Source organism: Balaenoptera borealis (genome assembly GCF_965194805.1).
Source record: "Balaenoptera borealis genome assembly, chromosome: 10".
In the NCBI taxonomy this organism is placed as follows: Eukaryota; Metazoa; Chordata; class Mammalia; order Artiodactyla; family Balaenopteridae; genus Balaenoptera; species Balaenoptera borealis.
The window spans coordinates 108,677,605-108,698,682 of NC_138874.1; the positions used below are offsets into that span (position 1 = coordinate 108,677,605).

At 37.5% G+C, this 21,078-nt stretch overlaps 1 protein-coding gene across 12 annotated transcripts in view; it reads left to right on the plus strand.

Annotated features, from left to right (window-relative positions):
- Positions 1-21,078, plus strand: part of PLEKHA1 (pleckstrin homology domain containing A1) — a 57,752-nt gene that overhangs the window by 5,060 nt on the left and 31,614 nt on the right. For 11 of the 12 annotated variants that reach the window (XM_082407005.1, XM_082406997.1, XM_082407007.1 and 8 more), the window contains exons 2-3: positions 8,569-8,729; positions 20,760-20,816. In XM_082407005.1, coding sequence (XP_082263131.1) covers positions 8,589-8,729; positions 20,760-20,816 — 198 coding nt within the window. In that variant the 5' untranslated portion in view covers positions 8,569-8,588. The remainder of the gene's footprint in view (positions 1-8,568; positions 8,730-20,759; positions 20,817-21,078) is intronic. The other variant, XM_082407006.1, reaches the window with a different exon arrangement.

Sequence of the window (21,078 nt, forward strand, 5' to 3'; positions counted from 1 at the left end):
TTTACTGAAAGTATAAATCCAAACAGCAATATAGTATCGAACCTTTTTCCTTCCATCATCTAAGCAAACCAGTCGATTAAATCGTTTGCTAGGCCATTTCTCATCAGATGAGGCAAAAGCGGCTTTCTGTCTGGAAACTTAAACATTAATATTTGATGCAATAATTATGGGTCCCTTAATTTTTCATTCAACAAATTGTTACTGAGTCCCTTCCATGTTCCAGCCACTGTCTTAGGCATTGGAGAAACAATAGTAAATAGAAAAAAAATCCCTGCTCTCATGGAGCCTACATTCCAGTGTGGGGAAACAGACAAGAAATAGGTAAATAAGTAAATGATATTGTTTGTTAGCAATAAATACTAAGGAGAAAAATGAAGTGGGGAAGGGAGATGGGAAGTGGCAGGACAGTTTGGAGCATTTGCAGTTTTAGATGGGACGTCAAGAAGGCTTCCCTGAGAAAGTGACATTTGAGTTAAAAGGCTCCGAGTGGGGAGCTTGTCTAGTGTAGTTGGCGTCAGTGGCTAGGTGAGTAATCAAGCGGGGGAACTGGGACAGGTTGGGGTGGGGGGTAGGTGAAGCCTGTATGTCTTTGTAAGAGCTTTGGTTTTTACTTTGAATGAGATGGGGTTGCATTAAAACAGTGGTTCTTAACCTTGGCTGAATGTGGGAATTATTGGGGGAGCTTTAAAAATATACTGATGCTTAGATCCCATCTCCAGAGTTTCTGATTTAATTGGTCTGGATGCTCTAATCTAGGCATCAGGATTTTCAAAAAACTCCCAGGTAATTTTAATAAGCAGCCAAAGTTGAAGAGATTTGAGCAGAGTGACATTTTATAGTACTGGAGAGCATGGGCTTTAGAGCCAGATTACCCTGGTTTGGATCCTGGCTCTGCCACTTCCTAATCATGTGACCTTGGACAAGTTATTTTTAAAATCTTCTGTGCTTTGGTTTTCTCATCTGTAAAATTGTTGTTATAAGGATTAAATTAATTTTAAATATTTGCTTGGCAGATATTGAATAAACACTCGAACATATGTTTTAATGAGATCACTCTGACAGCTGTATTGAAAATGGAGTGAAGGGGGCAGGGAAGCCCTTGCAGTAATCCAGCTAAGAGGTGATGGTGGCTTGGACCAGAGTGGCAGCAATGCAAATGGTGGGATTCTGGATATATTTAGAAGGTGGAGCCAGTAGGATTTGCTTATGGACTGGACATGGAATGAGAGAAAGAAGTCTTGATCAAGTGTGACTCCAGATTTTGCCTGAACAGCTGGAAGAAGGGAGTGACTGTTTACTGAGATGGGAAGGACAGAGGGGAACAGATTGCTGAGGGGGTATATCTGGGCTCAGTTTGCTAAGTGTGAGAGGCCTGTTAGGTAAGTAAGTAGATCCGTAGAGTTGGCAGTTGTATACGTGAGTCTGGAGTCCAGCAGAGTGTCCAGGGCTGGAGATAGCAGTATTTAGACCTATGTGAATGAGTGAGCTCACCAAGAGACTGAGTGTAAATAGAGAAGAGGTCTGTGGACCATCCCCTGGGACACTACAACATTCAGAGGTCTGGGAGAGGAAATGTTTTTTAAGGTTTCTGATGTGCTCTGGAATGAAAGATAAAAAACAATTATAATTCTTTTTTTTTTTTTTTAAACAGCTTGGTTAAGGAATAATTCACTCAAAGTGTGCAATTCAGTGGTTTTTAATATATTTGCAGAACTGTGCAACTGTTATCACAGTCAGTTTTAGAGTATTTTTATCACCTTAAAGAGAAACCCTGTACCCTCCCATCTCTAGGCAACTCTTCATTCCCTCCCATCCCCCATACGCCTAGGCAACTACTAATCTACTTTCTGTGTTCATAGATTTGCTCATTCTGGATATTTCAGATCAGTGGAATCATATAGTGTGTGGTCTATTTAGAGAGAAGTGATATCCGTTAGTCCCTGGCTTCTAGATTCATTAGATGCTAAATCATTTGGTAAAGGTGGGGGCTGTAAGATGTCACCGCTGTGAAGATACATATACGTACATTTTCCTCTTTGTAATTGGTAAGAACACTGGGGTGAAATTTTGAGACTGAATATTCTGTTTCCTAACAACCTGTTTTCTAGTGGTATTAGTATTCATTGAAGACTCTTGCTTAAATCAGTGATTATATTGGAATTGCAAAGTGATGATTTTCTATTACTATCATATTTTCAAAGATCATGAGTTCATACTAACTCTAATTCAGATGCATTGTATAGAATTTTTCCTTTTGTTTTGTATTTGTACGTTTTTTCTCTTACTGTGAAAATCTAGGTTCCTAATAACAAAATTTGTTTTATTTTACTTTAAATATAATCATAGCATCAGTATGTTTACATTGTCCTATTATGCACCTGAAGTACTATCATTTACATAAAGTTGTTTCAGAATTACAGTAGCAAGTAGGATTGCTGGTCATAGGGTAAATGCACATGTTAAATAGTTCCAGATTCATCTCAGTAGGGTCTTACCGTTCTGCATTCCCACCAGCAGTATAAGAGAGTTACTGTTTTCTTACAGCCTTACTAGTATTGTAGGTTGTCAAATTTTTGAATTTTTGCCAGTCTCATAGATGAGAAATGGTATCCCTGTGTAGTATAGACTTTTTTTGAACTTTTCTCATGAAAAAAAGTTCTTATTAACCTTTCTCTTTGTAATGAAGAATTGTGAACTTCCACAGAAGTAGACAGGATTGTATAACTACAGTACCCATCATCTAGCCCCGACAACTGCCCACCCAGGCCATCCCTCCTTCATCCAGCCCTCCTTCCAGAGTATTCAGATAATGTTTTGCCTTTGTATGAATACATACCTCTAAATGATGAGGATTCATTTTCTTAGTAACATAACCGCAATACCATCACCACGCTGAAAAAATATATATCTGTTTCCTTAATATCATGAGGCAGTATTCAAATTTTCAATTTCCTTAGATAACTCAGTGTTGTTGTTAACAAGATTTAAATAAGGCCCACATGTTGTGATTATGTCTTTTCAGGTCTTTTAACTTATACGTTCTTCCTCCAGTTCCTTTCTCCCTGCTCCCTTGGAATTTGTTTCTGAAGAAGCCATGTTGTTTGTCCTGAGAAACTAATTATAGTTTGAATTTTGCTATTTGAATCTCTGTGATATAGTTTAATGTGTTCTTTCTCTGTCTTCTCTATTTCCTATAAATTGGTAGTTAGATCTAGATTCAGGTATTTGTACATTTTTTTTTTCATAAATGTTTTATAGATGGTATAAATTCCACAAGGAGACACATGAAGTCTGGTTGTCTTTTTTTTTTGTGGTGTCGGTAGCAGTGCCTACTGTATCATATGTCATTTTGGGATTTTCTTATCATGAGTGAAGTTGAGCGTCTCAATATGTTTGAGGGTCATTTTTATGTCTTTTTCTGTAGAATGTTCATGTCTTTTGCCCACTTTTCTATTGAAGTTTTTGATATATTTCCCTTGACATTTTTTGCAGACTCTTTAAATGTTAGGGAGATTAACCCTTTGTAATATAAGCTGCAAGTATTTTCTACTGGTTTTGACTTGCTGATCAGGATTTGCCATGCAAAATATTTTTTAAAAAGTTATTTGTAGTCAAATTTATTAATGAATTTTTTATTCTGCTGGATTTTTAAAACTTTTTCGAGTTTAAATTACATACAATAAGCTGTATCCATTTAAAGTTTACAGTTTGATGAGTTTTGGCCATATTGTTGCATGCAGTAGGAGTTCCTTTATATTGTAGGCTGCTATTCCATTGTATAAACATACTACATTTTATTCATCTATTCACCTTTTGATAAAGGACATTTGGGTTGTTTCTAGTTTGTAGCTATTATGAATAAAGCTGCTACTAATAGTTGTGAATTAGTCTTTGCATGAATATATGTTTTCATTTCTCTTGAGTAAATACTTAGGAATAGAATGGCTGGGTCATAGGGTAGGTGTATGTTTGGTTTTATTGCCAGAACTTTTCCCATAGTGATTGTACCATCTTACATTCCCATCAACAGTACATAAATTCTGGAGGCACCACACCTTTGATAACATTTGGTGTTGTCAATCTGTTTTAATTTTAGCCATTCTGGTGAGTATATATGGCATCTTTTTAAAAAGAAATTTGGCATTATTGAGGTATAATTTTACATACAGTAAATTTTATCTCTTTTAGTGTATAGTTCTATGAGTTTTGACAGATACATGTAATTATATAAGCTCTACCACAATCAGGATATGCAATAGCTATGTTGCCAAAAAAAAATGTCTCTCTTGTTCTTTCTCTCTTTTGTTGTTGTTCTCTCTGTTCTTCTATCGCAAGCCCTAGCAACTCTGATCTGTTTTTTATCACTGTAGTTTTTGTTTTTGTTTTTTTTAAATTTGTATGCAATACAGCTTACTCTGTGTGGTATTTGAGCCTATTTTTGATAAATGCATAGTTGTGTATCCGATTACAATCAAGATACAGAACAGTTCCATCACTCCATAAACTACCCTTTGAAGTCAGTCCCTCTCACTGATCTGTTCTCTGTCCCTATAGCCGTTTGGTCTGGCTTTTTTCACTTAACAAAATACCCATATTGTGTGTATCAATACTTTGTTCCTTTATCTTGCTAAGTAGTACTCCATTGTATTGGATGTACCACAGTTTCTTCATTTACCAGTTAAAGGACATTTGGTTTGTTTCTGCTTTTTGCCAATTATGAATAATGTTGCTTTAAACATTTGCATATAGGTTTTGTATAAACATAAGTTTTCAATTCACTTGGATAAATACCTAGGAGTGGCATTGCTGGGTCATATTGTTAAGGGTACGTTTAACTTTCTAAGAAACTGCCAAACTGTCTTCCCAAGTTACTGTGCCGTTTTGCATTCCCACCAGCAATATGAGAGACTGGTCATTTGTTTCACATCCTTGCCAGCATTTGGTATTGTCAGGGTTTTATTTGTTTGTTTTTGTTTTAGCCATTCTAGTAGGTATGTAGTGATATCTCACAGTTTTTATTTGTATCATCTTCCTGACTAATGATGAGCATCTTTATGTGCTTATTTATTTTTTGTATGTCTTCCTTTTTCTTTCTTTTTTATTATTTTTAAAAAACTATATCTTCTTTGTTGACTTGTCTGTTCACATTTTTTTGCCTATTTTCCTATTTGGTTGTTTGTCTTATTGAATTGTAATAATTCCTTGCCTATTTTTGGATATCAGTTATTTGATAGATATATGTATACTGAATATTTTCTCCTGTTCTGTGGCTCATCTTTTGATTTCTTATTGGTGTCTTTCAAAGAGCAGTTTTTAATTTTGATTAAGTCCATTATATCAACCATTATATGGTTTAGGCTCTTTGTGTCTTATCTAAGAAATCTTTGTCTACCCCTAAAGTCATGAAGACTTTACTTATGTGTATATATAAATGTCTTTAAAAGAATATATCAGTATATATATATGTGTGTGTGTGTATATGTATATATTTTTTTTTTTTCCAGAAGCTTAACTGTACATTAGGTTTCTGATCCATTTCAAGTTAATTTTTTTCCACATGCATAGTTAATTTTTCCAGCACCATTTGTTGAAAGACTATATTTGGAATTGCTTTGACATCTTTGTTGAAAATTAACAGTATATGTATGGGTCTGTTTCTGGATGCTGTTCTGTCCCATTGATTTATTATATCTTTTCACCAATCCTACACTGTCTTTATTGCTGTAGCTCTGTTGTAAGTCTTGAAATCAAGTAATGTCAGTCTGTTCTTTAGGAAATAGATTTAGCTTTTAGCTTTTCTAGGTTATTTGCATTTCAGTATATATAATAGAACCACCTTGTCAGTTTTTATAAAATATCTTGGAATTTTGATTGGATATATTGTATCAGTAGTTCATTCCTTTCTGTATCTGGGTAATATTCCATTGTATGTATGTACATTTACCTGTTGATGGACATATGGGTTGTTTACAGTTTTTGGCTATTGTGAATAGTGCTGCTATGAACGTTCACGTGTAAGTGTTTGAGTACCTGTTTTCAGTTCTTTTGGATATATACCTAGGAGTGGACATGCTGAGTCATATGGTAATTCTATGTTTAACTTCTGAGGAACCACCAAACAGTTTTACACAGCTGTTGTACCATTTTACATTCCCACCAGCAATGTAGGTGGGTTCCAATTTCTACACATCCTTGCCTATACTTATTATTTTCCTCTCTTAATTATATCCATCCAGGTGAGTGTGAAGTGGTATCTCACTGTGGTTTTGGATTACATTTCCCTAATGACAAATAATACTGGGCAACTTTTTGTGTTCTGGTTGGCCATTTGTTTTATCTTCTTTGAGAAATGTCCTTTCAAGTCCTTTGTCCATTTTTTAATTGGGTTTGTTTTTTCGTTGTTGAGTTGTAGGAGTTATTTGTATATTCTGGATATTAGACCCTTATTTGCAAATATTTCCTCCCATTCTGTAGGTTGTTGTTTCATTTTCTTGATGTCCTTTGATGCAAAAAAGTTTTTAATTTTTATGAAGTCCAATTTGTCTTATTTTTTCTTTGGTTGTTTGTGCTTTCAGTGTCACATCTAAGAATTCATTGCCAACTCCATGGCCATGAAGAGTTTCCTCTACGTTTTCTTGAAGTTTTATAGTTCTAGCTCTTATATTTAGATTAATTCATTTTGAGTTACTTTTTGTATACGGTGTAAGATAGTGGTCCAGTTTAATTCTTCAGCACGTGGCTCTCCAGTTGTCCCATTACCGTTTGTTAAAGAGGCTATTCTTTCCCTATTGCATGATGTTGGCACTGTCGTTGAAAGTCAGTTAGCCATAGATGTATGGGTTTGTCTCTGGGCTCTCAATTCTATTCCTTTGGCCTGTGTCTTTCCTTATGGCATACCACACAAGCTGACAGTTTTTACCTGCAGTATGTGTTAGTATAGTGTATTACTTTTCCAAGTTTTGATTACATTTTAGAAATTTTTTAGAACTTTGGGTAAGTTCATTAAAAAATTATCTCCAAGTGCCAGATCTGTAATAACACACATGTACAAACTTAATTTATAATTTTGTTTAAAACTTTTTGGGGGACTTTCTTGGTGGTGCAGTGCACCTGCGAATGCAGGGGACATGGGTTCGATCCCTGGTGCGGGAAGATCCCACATTCCGCGGAGCTAAGCCCGTGCACCACAACTACTGAGCCTGTGCTCTAGAGCCCGCGAGCCACAACTACTGAGCCTGCATGCCACAACTACTGAAGCTCACGCACGTACAGCCGTGCTCCGCAACGAGAAGCCACCGCAGTGAGAAGCCTGCGCACCGCAATGAAGAGCGGCCCCTGCACGCTGCTATTAGAGAAAGCCCATGTGCAGCAATGAAGAACCAATGCAGCCAAAAATAAATAAATAAATTAATTAATTAAAGAAAACTTTTTGGCGTGTTTCACCATTTCTCTGGCTGCATACAGAGTAGTGATTTAGATAAGCAGTATATCAGGGTGTATTCTAATTGAATTTTCACCGTGAGTTAAACGAAAAAACAGTTACGTAAATAATTCAACCTGCCAAAAGATGTTGGCGCTGGCTGTAGAAGTACCTTTGGAGTAGGAATAGTCTGCAGATTTGCATCGCATCAGGAGGGAATCACATATCTACAGTTTTTAGAGAAAAATGGATGGAAACACTGCTTTTTATCCAAGCCATGGTTTTTAACTTTAATGAACATAACAAAAATTTCAGTCCTTCAGAATCAGAATATGATATGCCTCTGAAGTCTCCTTTAATCTGTGACTTCTCTTTCTCTCTCTCTCCTTTTTTTTTTTTTTCCTGTAGTAATTTATTTGCTGAAGAAACTGGGCTTTTGGTCCTGATGTTTCCCACGGTCCACTTTTGCTGATTGAATACCTGTGGTGAAGTTTAATATGTTCTTCTGTGTTCTTTGTTTCCTGTGAACTGGAAGCTGGACTTAGGGAAATCTAGAAACTTGATCAGATTGAGATAAACCTTTTTTTGTTGTTGTTGTTATATGCTCTTTATTGGTGATGTTTGTGTCTTCCATTCGGGGACACATAATACCTGCTTATCTCTCTTTTCATGATGTTAGCTTACTTTATTTTGATTCATTTTGGTTTTAATAATACCAAGGGTTTTAGAGTGACAGGATGATGTAAACATTAAGATATAAGCTCTGGAGTCCAAGAATCTGGGTTCATGTTTTGATTCATTACCTGCTAGTTCACTAATCTTGGAAAGGCACTTGCCCTTCTCAGTGTTACATTTCTTACCTGTGAAATGGGGATGATGATGCCTACTCATAGTGAGAAGTTAAGTAAGTTATTCAGCTGACATGAATAGCTGTCCTTCGTCCGCATCAGTTCTGTACAGCTGCATTTGGTAACCACTCACAATAAGCTTCATTTCAAGTGATTTTTGCCCATGATTTATGTATTCACATTAACCAGCCCCCACCTCATGTTGGAAAGTAGGCTCTTTGTTGAATAAACCATACCATAGCACATTTTATACTTGAAGTCCACTGAGAAGTACTTACTGTTAATGTTTTTATTTTACAGTGTAATGTTCAAGCACAGAAATGCCTTATGTGGATCGTCAGAATCGCATTTGTGGTTTTCTAGACATTGAAGAAAATGAAAACAGTGGGAAATTTCTTCGGAGGTACTTCATACTGGATACCAGAGAAGATAGTTTCGTATGGTACATGGATAATCCACAGGTTTGTAAAAATCCAAAGGGTTACCTCTTCAACAGCATACAAGAGTTTTAATTATGAAAGTATTTGATATACTATGGAGGTGTTAGGATTTGTCTTCTAAACAAAATATGTTTAGATTTATTTCTACTGACTGTATTCTCCTTGCCCTGTACCCCCAACGCCTACTGTGTTAAATAAATTTCAGAAGATGAAACTCAGTTTATTTGATAAAAATTTATGCATGTATTTATGTTTTCCCTTCCTTGGGAGGGACAACTCTTAACTCTGGTAGAAAATTTTTGAATCGTTTAAATTTAAGATACTATCTCTAAGATAGAGACTACTATCTTTTGGTAAATAAACTACTTAAACGAGTTGACACTCTTGCACATGTATAGTCCTTTTATCTTGTAGTGTCAGACTTGAGTGTTGGCCACTCGTGAATTTGATTTTATTGTTGCTTTGCAAATTATTGGAGGTAAATGTCATATATTAAAAATTAGAATCCCAGTTTTAAGATCTGTGAGTGGCCTTGGATTAGAGATCATCTGTTGAGTAGTTTTAAATTTTCTCTACCTGTGAAACTCTTTATTCAAATTGAGAAGTATGTTGCAAGGAAGCATGTGCAAAGCAAGAGATGAGTCCCTAGCAAACTTCTAAGCTGATTTGGTCTAGTGGATGACCTGTGCAGGTGAGGAATGAAAAGTTGAGGAGGAGCAGGGACTGGTAGGAGGTTCCATTCTGTTTCACAGAGCAGGAACCAGATCCCCTAACAACTGGTCTGGTATTCTTTTCTCCCCAATACTGATTTTAGGTTAGACAAAATAAATATATGCTAATGCATTTATATTTGTTCATATAGAATTTGAGTTGTAAGGAACTATATTCAATATCCTGAGATAAACCATAATGGAAAAGAATATAAAAAAGAATGTGTATGTATATGTGTGTATATGGCATATAAGTATGCAGCAGAAATTAACACAACATTGTAAATCAACCGTATTTCAGTAAAAAAATTAAATAAAATAAAAAAGAAAAAAAAACAACTAGGATAAATACTAGACAGTTGAAAAAGTAATCAGTTGGCAATACCCTTGAAGGCCACAGGGTACTGAGTAACCCCCAGCAGGACTTTGTGAAAAGCAAGTCCAGTCAGGAAGCAAACATCCCCTCATCCTCTCTTTGGATCTTCTCCTTATTGACCTACTTTTGCCCTCTGATTCTCTATAAATTTAGTCCTTGATCCACATGCAGCCTTTCAAATTTTGGAAGAGAATTTGTATTTTAATTCAGTTTATATTATTTGAGTGCTGACTTTGTATGAGACTTTCTTTGCTAGGAACTGTCTTTTCTCTCTCCTTATCCTTATTGAGTTTATTGACACCCTATTTTACTCCCTTATCTCTGGGTGTGACCAGGTTTCTTGGGTGATAGTAACCTGTCCATGCAACTGCATGATTAATACCTTTATTTACTTGACCAGAGTCACTGGGAGAAGCAACAAGTCAGCAGAAATCAAAAGTTCATGTTTACCTTCTTTTTCCTCTTTTTAAAACATAAATCCAGTTCCTCCCTTTTACTACCCATCCCTTTATCTGTGGCACAATCCCTTCCCAAACTCCTTTTCCCAAGGTGGAAAGTAACTTAGCCCCCCTTGACTCCCTCTGATTACAGTTTATTAGATTCCAGTTTCGGTTTTCCTCCCCCATGCAAACCATTGCTCAGTCCTGCCTGTGAGCTCTCCCTCATTTGTCTTCTTAAGATCTGGCTGACTCGTATATAGTTTCTCCTGAATTTTATTTACAACTCCTTGATTGTTTTTCTGTCTTTATATATAATAGTCTTCTCCTTAGAATTTCTCCTTTTGTCAGTACTTCCCACTTAGAGCTAAAAAGAAGAAAAGTACAAAATAGAATATGTTTATTACACTGAAGGAACCATGAACTTGGATTTCAGAGGGAAGGTGTTATTATAGCTAGCAGAGGGAGTGAAAGTCTTGACAGAGGTGGTAACATTTGAAATTGATCTAGAAGAATGGGTATGATTTTGGCCAAGAGGTGGAGAAGTGGGTATTCTGGTGCTCAAAGAATAGCATGGGCAAGAAATCAAAGTAAGAAACCCTGTAGTGTATTTGGAAAATAGTTCACTTTGGCTATAGCAGGGAGGGTATATGTTAAAGTTTGGACTCAGCTAGATCTTTTTCACATGAACTCTTTTAAAGCCAGATTTCTGTGGTGTAATTAGCCCATTAGTGTTTTTGAATGTAGTATAGCATTTTAAATCTGTCTTTTTATTCAGTTCTTAATAATTTTATCTCTTCATTCCAACTGATAAGAATCTTTTACAGTCTGCATTCTACTGTCCAGTGTATTAGCCATCAATACCACCTTTGTGTCACTTTAAAATGTATTAAGGGACATCTCTTCATGAAAACTTTAGTAAAATGTCTTGATAAGATTATTGTGGTTGAACCACATGAAATTGCCAATATACCACCATTTTGATCTACTAAAAAATGGCAGTTTCATATGATTCAATCTGGTTGCTATGTTACGTGCTGTAACACTGCTTTACTGATCATAGTAACCCTGATAATGAAAGAAATTAGTTTGGCTCACCTGTCCTTAGGGAGCCGTTCTTCCTCTGATCACTGCTTTCTTTACCACTAACCATTGGTTTAAAAATCCATTGTAGTGTATTACTAGGGATCAATTTGGGGCTTTCTGTGTTGTTTTTTTTTAAAATAAATTTATTCATTTATTTATTTTTAATTTATTTTCGGCTGTGTTGGGTCTTCGTTGCTGCACTCAGGCTTTCTCTAGTTGCGGCGGGCAGGGGCTACTCTTTGTTGCGGTGAGTGGGCTTCTCATTGCGGTGGCTTCTCTTGCTGTGGAGCATGGGCTCTAGGCACTCAGGCTTCAGTAGTTGTGGCACATGGGCTCAGTAGTTGTGGCTCGCGGGCTCTAGAGCACAGGCTCAGTAGTTGTGGCACACAGGCTTAGTTGCTCAGCGGCATGTGGGATCTTCCCGGACCAGGGCTCAAACCCGTGTCCCCTGCATTGGCAGGTGGATTCTTAACCACTGCGCCACCAGGGAAGTCCCGGGGCTTTCTGTATTTTGTTGAGGGAATGAGAAGTGGTGGAGAATTAATGACTAAGTAGCTTTATTAGGAAGTGAATTTGAGAAAACTTGAAAGAGTATTTTGGCAAAATGAGTACAGGAACTCATGAGAACAAATGGTTTCTTTCCCTTTTTATCTCAAATGTCATATTGGTTTATTATTTCTTGTTCATTGTCAAGTAACAAATTTTGAAACCCACATTTTTTCTGGTTGAACTTGGCAGTAATCGTACCAGTTCGTAGAAACTAGGTATTTTGAATATCATTTTATCTCCCAGCTACTTATATTTCTTTGTACTGTGCCACTATTTAATCTGTGACCCTTTATGTCATGCAGTGATGACATAGTTGCTCATTTCTCTTCCTCACACACGGGATTAGAGCTGTATTCAGCTAGTTCAAATAATAGACTTATGGAGGACTTAAAAGAAAAATAATGATTTTGAATGGAAGGATAGCAGTGTTTGAAAAAAAATCACTTTGGTAGTGGTTAGGAGATCTTGAAGATATTTTAACATTTCATTTTCTTATCCAAAATTGAAAAAAAAACCTTAAACATAAAACATTTTATATAAAAGCACAACCATTTAAAGGTATACATTAAAAATTATAATTTTATTTTATATACATATTTATGTAGATTTAAATTTGGAAGCTTGTACATAGTCTGTAGTTTAAAGCAGAACGTAATAGAGTTGTAGTTTACATAGAAACTACAGGTTTTGAAAAGACCTGTCCCTGTAAACAACAATCAGTTCATGTTTGGGAATCCTAAGTCTTTTAAATGTCTAGGTTTCCATAGAATTAACTGTTTCTGCTAAGCTTACAGAGGTTTGAGAAAGGTACCTCCTAATCATTCCTGAGAACAAGCCCATAGATTTTTTTTTAAATATTTATTTATTTATGTGGCTGCATCAGGGTCTTAGATGCGGCATGTGGGATCTTTTGTTGCCACATCTGGGCTTCTCTCTAGCTGTGGTGCATGGGCTCCAGAGGAGGGTTCCCTTTTCTCCACACCCTCTCCAGCACTTATTGTTTGTAGATTTTTTGATAATGGCCATTCTGCCGGTGTGAGGTGATACCTCATTGTAGTTTTGATTTGCATTTCTCTAATGATTAGTGATGCTGAACATCCTTCATGTGTTTGTTGGCAATCTGCATATCTTCTTTGTAGAAATGTGTATTTAGGTCTCCTGCCCATTTTTAGATTGGGTTGTTTGTTTTTTTTGATATTGAGCTGCATGTGCTGCTTGTATATTTTGGAGATTAATCCTTTGTCATTTGCTTCATTTGCAAATATTTTCTCCCATTCTGAGGGTTGTCTTTTCGTCTTGTTTATGGTCTCCTTTGCTGTGCAAAAGCTTTTAAGTTTCATTAGGTCCCATTTGTTTATTTTTGTTTTTATTTCCATTACTCTAGGAGGTGGATCAAAAAATATCTTGCTGTGATTTATGTCATAGAGTGTTCTGCCTACGTTACCCTCTAAGGGTTTTATAGTGTCTGGCCTTATATTTAGGTCTTTAATCCATTTTGAGTTTATTTTTGTGTATGGTGTGAGGGAGTGTTCTAATTTCATTCTTTTACATGTAGCTGTCCAGTTTTCCCAGCACCACTTATTGAAGAGGCTGCCTTTTCTCCATTGTATACTCTTGCCTCCTTTATCAAAGATAAGGTGACCATATGTGCGTGGGTTTATCTCTGGGCTTTCGATCCTGTTCCATTGATATATATTTCTGTTTTTGTGCCAGTACCATACTGTCTTGATTACTGTAGTTTTGTAGTATAGTCTGAAGTCAGGGAGCCTGATGCCTCCAGCTCCGTTTTTCTTTCTCAAGATTGCTTTGGCTATTCGGGGTCTTTTGTGTTTCCATACAAATTGTGTGATTTTTTGTTCTAGTTCCGTGAAAAATGCCATTGGTAGTTTGATAGGGATTGCATTGAATCTGTAGATTGCTTTGGGTAGTATAGTCATTTTCACCATGTCGATTCTTCCAATCCAAGAACTTGGTATATCTCTCCATCTGTTTGTATCATCTTTAATTTCTTTCATCAGTTTCTTATAGTTTTCTGCATACAGGTCTTTTGTCTCCTTAGGTAGGTTTATTCCTAGGTATTTTATTCTTTTTGTTGCAGTGGTAAATGGGAATGTTTCCTTAATTTCTCTTTCAGATTTTTCATCATTAGTATATAGGAATGCAAGAGATTTCTGTGCATTAATTTTGTGTCCTGCTACTTTGCCAAATTCATTGATTAGCTCTGGTAGTTTTCTGGTAGCATCTTTAGGATTTTCTATGTATAGTGTCATGTCATCTGCAAACAGTGACAGCTTTACTTCTTCTTTTCCGATTTGGGTTCCTTTTATTTATTTTTCTTTTCTGATTACTGTGGCTAAAACTTCCAAAACTTTGTTGAATAATAGTGGTGAGGGTGGGCATCCTTGTCTTGTTCCTGATTTTAGAGGAAATGGTTTCAGTTTTTCACCATTGAGAATGATGTTAGCTGTGGGTTTGTCATATATGGCCTTTATTATGTTGAGGTACGTTCCCTCTGTGCCTACTTTCTGGAGGGTTTTTATCATAAATGGGTGTTGAATTTTGTCGAAAGCTTTTTCTGCATCTATTGAGATGATCATATGGTTTTTATCCTTCAGTTTGTTAATATGGTGTATCACATTGATTGATTTGTGTATACTGAAGAGTTCTTGCATTCCTGGGATAAACCCCACTTGATCATGGTGTATGATCCTTTTAATGTGCTGTTGGATTCTCTTTTCTAGTGTTTTGTTGAGGATTTTTGCATCTATGTTCATCAGTGGTATTGGTCTGTAGTTTTCTTTTTTTGTGACATCTTTGTCTGGTTTTACTATCAGGGTGATGGTGGCCTCGCAGAGTGAGTTTGGGAGTGTTCCTCCCTCTGCTATATTTTGGAAGAGTTTGAGAAGCATAGGTGTTAGCTGTTCTCTGTTTGCTAGAATTCGCCTGTGAAGCCATCTGGTCCTGGGCTTTTTGTTTGTTGGAAGATTTTTAATCACAGTTTCAATTTCAGTGCTTGTGACTGGTCTGTTTATATTTTCTATGTCTTCCTGGTTCAGTCTTGGAAGGTTGTGCTTTTCTAAGAATCTGTCCATTTCTTCCAGGTTGTCTGATTTATGGGCATATATAGTTGTTTGTAGTAATCGCTCATGATTCTTTGTATTTCTGCAGCATCAGTTGTTACTTCTCCTTTTTCATTTCTAATTCTGTTGATTTGAGTCTTCTCCCTTTTTTTCTTGATGAGTCTGGCTACTGGTTTCAATTTTGTTTATCTTCTTAAAGAACCAGCTTTTAGTTTTATTGATCCTTGCTATTGTTTCCTTCATTTTTTTCATTTATTTCTGATCTGATCTTTATGATTTCTTTCCTTCTGCTAACTTTGGGGGGGGGTTTGTTCTTCTTTCTCTAATTGCTTTAGGTGTAAGGTTAGGTTGTTTATTGGAGATGTTTCTTGTTTCTTGAGGTAGGATTGTATTGCTGTAAACTTCCCTCTTAGAACTGCTTTTGCTGCATCCCATAGGTTTTGGGTCATCATGTTTTCATTGTCATTTGTTTCTAGGTATTTTTTGATTTCCTCTTTGATTTCTTCCATGATCTCTTGGTTATTTAGTAGTGTATTGTTTAGCCTCCATGTGTTTGTATTTTTTACAGTTTTTTCCCCTGTGATTGATATGTAGTCTCATAGCGTTGTGGTCGGAAAAGATACTTGATATGATTTCAATTTTCTTAAATTTACCAAGGCTTGATTTGTGACCCAAGATATGATCTATCCTGGAGAATGTTCCATGAGCACTTGAGAAGAAAGTGTGTTCTGTTGTTTTTGGATGGAATGTCCTATAAATATCAATTAAGTCCATCTTGTCTAATGTGTCATTTAAAGCCTGTGTTTCCTTATTTATTTTCATTTTGGATGATCTGTCCATTGGTGAAAGTGCGGTATTAAAGTCCCCTACTGTTGTGTTACTGTTGATTTCCCCTTTTATGGCTGTTAGCATTTGCCTTATGTATTGAGGTGCTCCTATGTTGGGTGCATAAATATTTACAGTTGTTATATCTTCTTCTTGGATTGATCCCTTGATCATTATGTAGTGTCCTTCTTTGTCTCTTGTAATTACCTTTATTTTAAAGTCTATTTTGTCTGATATGAGAATTGCTACTCCAGCTTTCTTTTGATTTCCATTTGCATGGAATACCTTTTTCCATCCCCTCACTTTCAGTCTGTATGTGTCCCTAGGTCTGAAGTGGGTCTCTTGTAGACAGGGTATATACAGGTCTTGTTTTCGTATCCATTCAGCCAGTCTATGTCTTTTGGTTGGAGCATTTAATCCATTTACATTTAAGGTAATTATCGATTTGTATGTTCCTATTACCATTTTCTCAATTGTTTTGGGTTGGTTTTTTAGGTGTTTACCTTCTCTTATGTTTCCTGTCTAGAGAAGTTCCTTTAGCATTTGTTGTAAAGCTGGTTTGGTGGTGCTGAAGTCCCTTAACTTTTGCTTGTCTGTAAAGGTTTTAATTTCTCCGTCGAATCTGAATGAGATCCTTGCTGGGTCGAGTAATCTTGGTTGTAGGTTTTTCGCTTTCATCGCTTTAAATATGTCCTGCTGCTCCCTTCTGGCTTGCAGAGTTTCTGCTGAAAGATCAGCTGTTAACCTTATGGGGTTCCCTTGTATGTTATTTGTTGCTTTTCCCTTGCTGCTTTTAATATTTTTTCTTTGTATTTAATTTTTGATAGTTTGATTAATATGTGTCTTGGTGTGTTTCTCCTTGGATTTATCCTGTATGGGACTCTCTGCGCTTCCTGGACTTGATTGACTGTTTCCTTTCCCATGTTAAGGAAGTTTGCAACTATAATGTCTTCAAATATTTTCTCAGACCCTTTCTTTTTCTCTTCTTCTTCTGGGACCCCTATAATTCAAATGTTGGTGCATTTAGTGTTGTCCCAGAGGTCTCTGAGACTGTCCTCATTCTTTTCATTCTTTTTTCTTTATTCTGCTCTGTGGTAGTTATTTCCACTATTTTATCTTCCAGGTCACTTATCCGTTCTTCTGCCTCAGTTATTCTGCTATTGATTCCTTCTAGAGAATTTTTAATTTCATTTATTGTGTTGTTCATCATTGTTTGTTTGCTCTTTAGTTCTTCTAGGTCCTTCTTTTTTTTTTTTTTTTTTTTTAAACATCTTTATTGAAGTATAATTGCCTTACAATGGTGTGTTAGCTTCTGCTTTATAATTCTAGGTCCTTCTTAAACGTTTCTTGAATTTCTCCATTCTATTTCCAAGATTTTGGATCATCTTCACTATCATTACTCTGAAATCTTTTCCGGGTAGACTGCCTATTTCATCTTCATTTGTTTGGTCTGGTGGGTTTTTATCTTGCTCCTTCATCTGCTGTGTATTTCTCTGCCTTCTCATTTTGCTTAACTTACTGTGTTTGAGGTCTCCTTTTCACAGGCTGCAGGTTCATAGTTCCCGTTGTTTTTAGTGTCTGCCCCCAGTGGGTAAGGTTGGTTCAGGGTTGTGTAGGCTTCCTGGTGGAGGGGACTGGTACCTGTGTTCTGGTGGGTGGGGCTGGATCTTGACTTTCTGGTGGGCAGGGCTACGTCCAATGGTGTGTTTTGGGGTGTCTGTGAACTTAGTATGATTTTAGGCAGCCTTTCTGCTAATGGGTGGGGTTGTGTTCCTGGCTTGCTGGTTGTTTGGCATGGGGTGTCCAGCACTGGAGCTTGCTGGCCGTTGGGTGGAGCTGGGTTTTAGTGTTGAGATGGAGATCTCTGGGAGAGCTCTCGCTGATTGATATTACATGGGGCCGGGAGGTCTCTGGTGGTCCAATGTCCTGAACTTGGCTCTGCTGCCTCAGAGGCTCAGGCCTGACACCAGGCCAGAGCACCAAGACTATGTCAGCCACACGGCTCAGAAGAAAAGGGAGGAAAAAAGTAAGTAAATAAATAAATAAAATAATTAAAATTAAAAAAAATTATTAAAATATAAAAGTAATAAAAAAAAAGAGAGCAACCAAACCAAGAAACAAATCCACCAATGATAATAAACACTAAAAACTATACTAAGATAAACGTAAAAATCAGAAACAAGTCAGTTGTAGACCTCAAACCCCAAGTCTACAGTTGCTTCCAAAGTCCACTGCCTCAATTTTGGCTTGATTTGTTGTCTATTCAGGTATTCCACAGATGCAGGGTGCCTCAGGTTGATTGTGGGGATTTAATCCGCTGCTCCTGAGGCTGCATGGAGAAATTTCCCTTTTTCTTCTTTGTTCGCACAGCTCCTGAGGTTCAGCTTTGGTTTTGTCCCCACCTCTGCGTGTAGGTTGCCCTCAGCCTTCTATTCCTGCCCAGACAGGACGGGGTTAAAGCAGCAGCTGATTAGGGGGCTCTGGCTCATTCAGGCCAGGGGGAAGGAGGGGTACGGTAGTTACAGTTGGAACATGGGACGAGCCTGCGGCGGCAGAGGCTGGCGTGACGTTGCAACAGCCTCAGGCGCGCTGTGTGTTCTCCCAGGGAAGTTGTCCCTGGATCTTGGGACTCTGGCAGTGGTGGGCTGCAAAGGCTCCTGAGCGTGGGTGTGGATAGTGACCTGTGCTTGCACACAGGGTTCCTGGGGCTGCAGCATCAGCATTAGCGTTTCACGCCCGTCTCTGGGGTCTGAGCTGATAGCCGTGGCTCATGCCTGTCTCTGGAGCTCGTTAAGGCGGTGCTCTGCCTTCTGTGGGCAGACAGGGAAGGATTCCCCTCTCCTCACACACCCTGAAACAATGGTCTCTTGCCTCTTAGGCAGGTCCAGACTTTTTCCCGGACTCCCTCCCGGCTAGCTGTGGCACACTAGCCCCCTTCAGGCTATGTTCACACAGCCAACCCCAGTCCTCTCTCTGGGATCTGACCTCCGAAGCCCGAGCCTCAGCTCCCAGCCCCGACCTGCCCCGGCGGGTGAGCAGACAAGCCTCTCGGGCTGGTGAGTGCTGGTCGGCACTGATCCTCTGTGCGGGAATCTCTCTGCTTTGCCCTCTACACCCCTGTTGCTGTGCTCTCCTCCGTGGCTCTGAAGCTTCCCCCCTGCCCACCCCCCTCCCACCCCCATCTCTGCCAGTGAAGGGACTTCCTAATGTGTGGAAACTTTTCCTCCTTCACAGCTCCTTCCCAGAGGTGCAGGTCCCATCCCTATTCTTTTGTCTCTGTTTTTTCTTTTTTCTTTTACTCTACCCAGGTACGTGGGGAGTTTCTTGCCTTTTGGGAAGTCTGAGGTCTTCTGCTAGCATTCAGTTGGTATTCTGTAGTTGTTGTTCCACCTATAGATGTATTTTTGATGTATTTGTGGGGCGGAAGTTGATCTCCACGTCTTACTCCTCTGCCATCTTGAAGGTCCCAGAAGGTTGATTCTTAATCTACAGTGGAGGAAACTTTCAAAATCAAGATTGTTTTACTTTTACTTTTGAAATCTATCAGTCTTTATGTTTATATTTATTACTTTTTTCCAGATTCTTTTATCTGATTTTCCCACCTCCATCTTCCGCCTTTATATAATCCATCCAGTTTGTTGTAAGATATATTAATTAGGGCTTCCCTGGTGGCACAGTGGTTGAGAATCTGCCTGCCAATGCAGGGGACACGGGTTCGAGCCCTGGTCTGGGAAGATCCCACATGCCGCAGAGCAATTGGGCCCGTGAGCCACAACTACTGAGCCTGCGCGTCTGGAGCCTGTGCTCCGCAACAAGAGAGGCCGCGATAGTGAGAGGCCTGCGCACTGCGATGAAGAGTGGCCCCCGCTTGCCACAACTAGAGAAAGCCCTCGCACAGAGACGAAGACCCAACACAGCCAAAAATAAATTAATTAATTAATTAATTTAAAAAAATAGGGAAAAAAAAGATATATTAATTAAAACACAGTTTGATTACAGAACTGCTCACAAAGCCTTCTTTCTTTAATGTTTTCAAATTCTTAACAGTATAAATTCCTTGCTACTTTTGTTTCTTATTTATGTCCTCTATAATTAGGTTCTTAGTTGAAGTTCCTAAACTGCTGTTTCTTTCTTCAGCCCTATATGACTCTATATTATGGCCCAACACAGCCTTTTTCCCATTTCAGTACAGAGCTTCTGGCCATCCTCATCTGCTTGCTGTAGCTCATCTGTTTTCTCTGCCTGGAGTATTCTCTCTCCTGCTTTTTGTGTTTCAGAATTTTTCTTTAATAAAGTCCAGCTTAAAAGCCTTTCATTCTTTCACTGAGTCTTTCCTGATAGCCTCAGCATGAAATGATTCTCCTTCTTCTTAATTTTACCCTTAGCTCTTTTAAGACACAAACTACATCCTAAACTTGTTAAGGGAAGAATAAAAATATTTTTTATGAAAGTGCCAATATATACATTCCCTGAATATGGTTTTAAAAGTATCAATAATTTTTTGGAAAAATGATATAAATGTAGATTAGTTATGGCGTAATAAATACTAATATAATTTAAATGAGGGAAAATTCAGTCTTTTTCAAGAGATACATTTGATTTAAAAATTTTAATAAAACAAAGTAACATGTATACTCTTGAAATTTCTTACATTTGTGTTTGTTTTATGTCTAAATATTTTTCCCCATTGCTTTCTGGAACAAAATCTGATCTTGTTTATGAAAAAGAAAAGTTTAGATGCAGTGCTAACAAAATAGCCTTTTAGTTATAAAATGCATTGTGGTGGAACAGACTAGAGTTCAGTTTTGTTATCCATGTTGTCCACTTGATTTCAGACTTAGTAAATACTTGAACTGAAAAGTTAATTTGTGAAGTGTGACATTTAAAAAAATCTGATTTCTTAACTTTTTTTAGTGTGTGTAGAACATTTTATATGAAATAAATTTGTAATGTTGGATAATAATTATATATTAATAATCTGTTTATAGAACCTGCCTTCTGGATCATCACGTGTTGGAGCCATTAAACTTACCTACATTTCAAAGGTAGTCTCTCTGTATTGTCTTACATTCATGCATGAATTAAAATCCCTTAGAATGAGAGTGTGAATAAAAGGAGCCATCTCCTCTCTTTGTCATTTAAGATGATATTCTGGTTCATATTACATTGAAAACAGTACCTGATTACTATGTTTAGGAAGTTCTTTGATAAAATTAGGAAGAATATGGAGTTAAATTACAGGATGTGGCAAATTGAAAAGTTAACATTAACTTTTATGATCAGCTATATGAACGTCAGAAGGGGAGA